The sequence below is a fragment of the Conger conger genome, chromosome 16 (assembly GCF_963514075.1).
Source record: "Conger conger chromosome 16, fConCon1.1, whole genome shotgun sequence".
NCBI lineage: Eukaryota > Metazoa > Chordata > Actinopteri > Anguilliformes > Congridae > Conger > Conger conger.
This window is the reverse complement of record NC_083775.1, coordinates 25,750,709-25,755,035: the sequence shown is the minus strand read 5'-3', so window position 1 is coordinate 25,755,035 and position 4,327 is coordinate 25,750,709. Positions and strand designations below refer to the sequence as shown.

Below are 4,327 nucleotides of genomic sequence, written 5' to 3'. Positions count from 1 at the left end.
CTTCCTTCTCTTTTTATCCATCCTCTCAAGTTCTCTCCGGGCAATTTCTTCAGGGTCCATGGGCTCTCCGCTGCATGACGTTGGGTGGGAGTTGTGAGCCGGCCGCCCGGGTCCTTTCTTTGTATTCTCTTTTTTCCTCCATTTAGCCCTGCGGTTTTGGAACCAAACCTGCACATAGAAGAATGAAAATCATTCGTTTATTACAGCCAATTAATGAAATTCGGCTCTAATCGACTCCATGCATAGTTTTGGCCTAACTACTTTTAGACTAACAGTAGCCTAATTGTTTTGCGCAATTTATAATACATGGTGTCCAAATTCAATGTATTTTTTATTTTTAAAAAGCGTGTCACGAGGAAACCTGGAAACCAACTACACATTCGGTCATTGTAAAAATAGCTTACAGTTAAATATCAGTGATAATTGGCCCTAGTTCAAAATTATACCACGGTGAGATTTGCCCCAGACATGGCAAAACATGCAGAGTAGGCCCCACCATAATTCGAGGCCTATTTTCGCACTCGTTTAAGTCAATATAAACTTGGGAAACTGACCAAATGCTAATAATATTGGCCTATTTCTTTTTAAAATCTATAATTGAGTGGAAATGCAGTAGCCTACGATCTGTCTGATTGTATTTGTATACGTTATAGTATTCTCCCATGCACCCGTAAGCGTACATCGCATTGACAATTATTGCAATAACGCGAGCACAGCAATAGAATGCAGGAGGATTGTGACCATTCATTAAACCAGAAATGTAATTGCTAAAATCGAGCAAAATATTATTATGAATGGAATTGATGCATAAGGATGCGTTTTGTTTTAATACAGTTACAAGCTAGACAGATCCTTTTTTCTTTTCTTTTTTTTTGGACAGGGGGGTGTGCCTTTGTGGTGGTTGCAATATTGTCAATGAAAGCTACTCATTATCGCATTACCGACAAACTGAGCATCTCGACTTCTCTTAAAGGTCCCCGAAAAGAACCGAAAGAAGTGTTTGAAATGGAGAGGACGGTGTGCTTGCATAAATTCAATTCCTCCCGAACCATATCCGACCTTTATTTCTTTTTAAATACTTCTGCTTTGGCAATACAATGTTAAACCGAAATTATCATTTTTCTAAATTCTGTATGAAGTACTGCTATTGTCCAGCCAGTTTTGTAATAACTAAAGTAGATTAATAAAATACAATTTCATAAAAAATAAAAATTCAAAAATGCACAATGTATCCTATTATCATGGCGATTGTGGCCAATGATGAAAATTGTTTTGTGACTTTCAGAGAAATTAACAACTGGCAAGTAAAATTGGAATTTTATCATCATTTGTTTCATATCGTCTCCAAATGTTATCTATAGTTATGCTGGTAGAATGTCTTCTATGAAATAATGAGGATGTTTGTTATAATAATAATAATAATAATAATAATAATAATAATAATAATAATAATAATAATAAAAACAATATATTATTATTATTTTTATTTTTATTATCGGTATTATTATTATTATTACCATTTTTATTGTTGTTGTTACTATAGTGTGCATGTACTTTCAAATGTAACGTAGGAAATGCTTTTAAAACGGTGAAAAAACACTGGCTGTTTTAGTAGAAAAGTAACACAAAGCAAACGTGTCTTACCTGGACTCTGGACTCTATCAAATCCAGTCTTAATGCAAGCGCCTCCCGCATAAAAACATCCGGATAGTGGCTCTCTGTAAAAGCCTTTTCTAATTCCTCCAGTTGCCACCCAGTGAAATTTGTACGAGTTCTTCTCCTCTTACAACCTGGGCTATCTTTGTCTTGGTCTGCCGAATCTACAGGAAAGGGAGAGAGGTGTCGTGAGCGCACACACTTAACATTTTAAAACAACAGTGCAGCCCAGCTACCTCTAAACTGATCTCAGTTGGCAGTGCCTGTCATCTCCATGCACGACGGGCCTTCCGTGCAATGGCATATTTCATGTTAATTACCTCAACATTTCACTATTAACAAGGAATTATTCAGATAAATAAATGTTTGTATCTAATCATTACACTTCACACTGGATAGATCAACTGTAGTCACTTCATTTTGGCGGTGTATAGGCTAAACCCATTAGTGTACAAAAGTCACATAGCCTAGTTAAATCAGAAAAGGATGATGCACTTTGCATTTTTAAAATACTATCTTTCTTTAAATTTGCTTTGTTTTCCTGAGACAACAAAGAAACAGACTCCATGTTACTCCATACTTCTATTTGCAACGAATTACCTTGTCGCTTATATTCCCTGTAAAATAACAGGAAACTTAGATCTATATTCTGCATAACCTTGGTTCTGTTGGAATTGTACCTACTGAATTGATTTAATTCGTTGAACGGTACAATCATCCGAGAGTTAGGTAAGGAGACTAGGCTATATTGAGATAATCGAAATAAGATAATTAAGCCCAACCAGATTCCGTTCTTTGTTTCCTGAACGACAGATTAGTTAGCAAAATGCCTACTGTAAAAGAGAAAATAGCTTGTTTACTGTCTTCATCGTAAGCCCCCATTCTTTAGAGACATTGTCTTATTTGTGTAATTCTTGGTTCGCAGCCGGGGTTTTGATAAGTATGGTATTATTATAGGCTATCCCGCGTGTTTACCTGTCAGTTTGTAGTGCTGGTTATCTCCATTCATACTGCAGCCAGACGAGAGGAGAGGATTTGAATTAACCACAGAAGCTGCGCAGGAACCATTCAGTAATCCGTCTATGGAGAAAGGAACCGCGGCTGCAGATTGAAGTTGGTGTCCGGCTAATTCGTATGCATGATGATGGCTCAAATGGTACGGAAAGCCCACCATCCCGCCGAGAGAGCTTCCATACTGGGCGCGAGGGTGCTCTAGTATCCTACTGTCCATCATCTCCCGGGCAAGAGAGGCCAACGTCTGGAGGCTGGTTGTGGGGACTTCGAAAGCATGCAGCGAGAGTGGCTACCGAGGAGGGGACACGATAAAGAGGAGGATCAGCTTTACTTTATCAACATCAACCTTCCAATAATTAGCCTAGGCTTTGGGAATTTGGGACCAATAAGGAACGTTAATCGTCCGTGACGTCAGAGACGTGGTTTGAAAACGTTTTCCATATCGATTGCTAATTAAACCTGACATCCACCTCAATAAACAATATCAGAGCTGTCACAACAGGACTAGGGGGGTTGCTTTGACAAGAACTACATCTCAGGCAGTCCGGTGGCTTGGAGAGGTAGCGATCTGATTGATATCCAGTTAAATAGGCTGCTAAACAGACAGAATGGAGATTTGTCGTTAATGCTCGCTCGCACTTTGAGCAATAACAGATTCCCCCTAAATTTCATAACAGCATGCCGTATCGATTTTTTTCAACATGCTTTACTACCCGGGAAGATTTTTTTTTTCAGCTCAAGAAACATTTCCCGCAAAATAGACTGACTCAATAAAAGGGATTTTCCAGGCTTTCAATATCTTGTTGTTCATTTTAAAGTTTAATAGCATACCTTTTCTTCTCCTCGCAGCTTCCGAAAGTAGGCTACGACACAATAGGCAAAATTGTTGCAATTAGAAAATGGTTCTTATTTCTAGGTCTTGTCGATTTGAGCACCATTATTGAATTATTAATTACACCACTAGCTTAATTAACCATATCTCATATTTAGCATGGAACAAGGAAAATATATTCCCAGTCTTACTTTGCTAATAATTAATAGCGAGTACTGCCCAGTTAATTGTAATTACATGCAATTAAATATAAAACGTAATTGCTATAGATTTTTTTCAATTTATGCAAATAATAGGCCTAGTAGGAACAACACAGAGACAACAGTGTTTCGGGTACACACACACACACACACACACACACGCACACACATTTTGTATAGAATTAGCTATGAGGGAATGAGATGTAGGCTTATATTTAATAAATAATTTAAAAAATGACACATGCACGCGCACACACTGCATGCTAGACAACAGCAGCGATCTTTTATAAAAACTATACATTCTGAAACATTCTGAAGATTCTGTAAAACAAATATCAAAAAGGTGATTTTGTGACATTTATATCTATGCATAGCCTACCTACTGTATAATAGCATACATAGCCTATCATTGACAGAATCCAAACAAAATATTTGTGTGACCTTTGCGTTGCCCTGAAAACCTCTCCACTCATTACTGAAATGTTTGCTTGCCAACAACATTAAAACACTGTAAACATCGTTAGTAATGAATAAATAGCTGTCTACTAATGACGTGGTATGCTGTGAGCTTTAGGAAATCAAAGATTTTACAATATTTTGGGTTCAGTTGAAATAAAACCAAAAA

General features: G+C 37.4%; 1 protein-coding gene across 1 annotated transcript in view; it reads right to left on the bottom strand.

Annotated features, from left to right (window-relative positions):
• LOC133114131 (homeobox protein unc-4 homolog) overlaps nucleotides 1–2,890 on the bottom strand; it is a 35,453-nt gene extending 32,563 nt beyond the window's left edge. Inside the window, exons 1-3 of the mRNA XM_061223323.1 lie at nucleotides 2,632–2,890; nucleotides 1,645–1,820; nucleotides 1–168 (exon numbers count right to left, since the gene is read on the bottom strand). The exon at nucleotides 1–168 is cut by the window's left edge and continues 498 nt beyond it. Of these exons, the coding sequence (XP_061079307.1) occupies nucleotides 1–168; nucleotides 1,645–1,820; nucleotides 2,632–2,890 (603 nt within the window). The remainder of the gene's footprint in view (nucleotides 169–1,644; nucleotides 1,821–2,631) is intronic.
• Nucleotides 2,891–4,327: the final 1,437 nt, after the last annotated feature.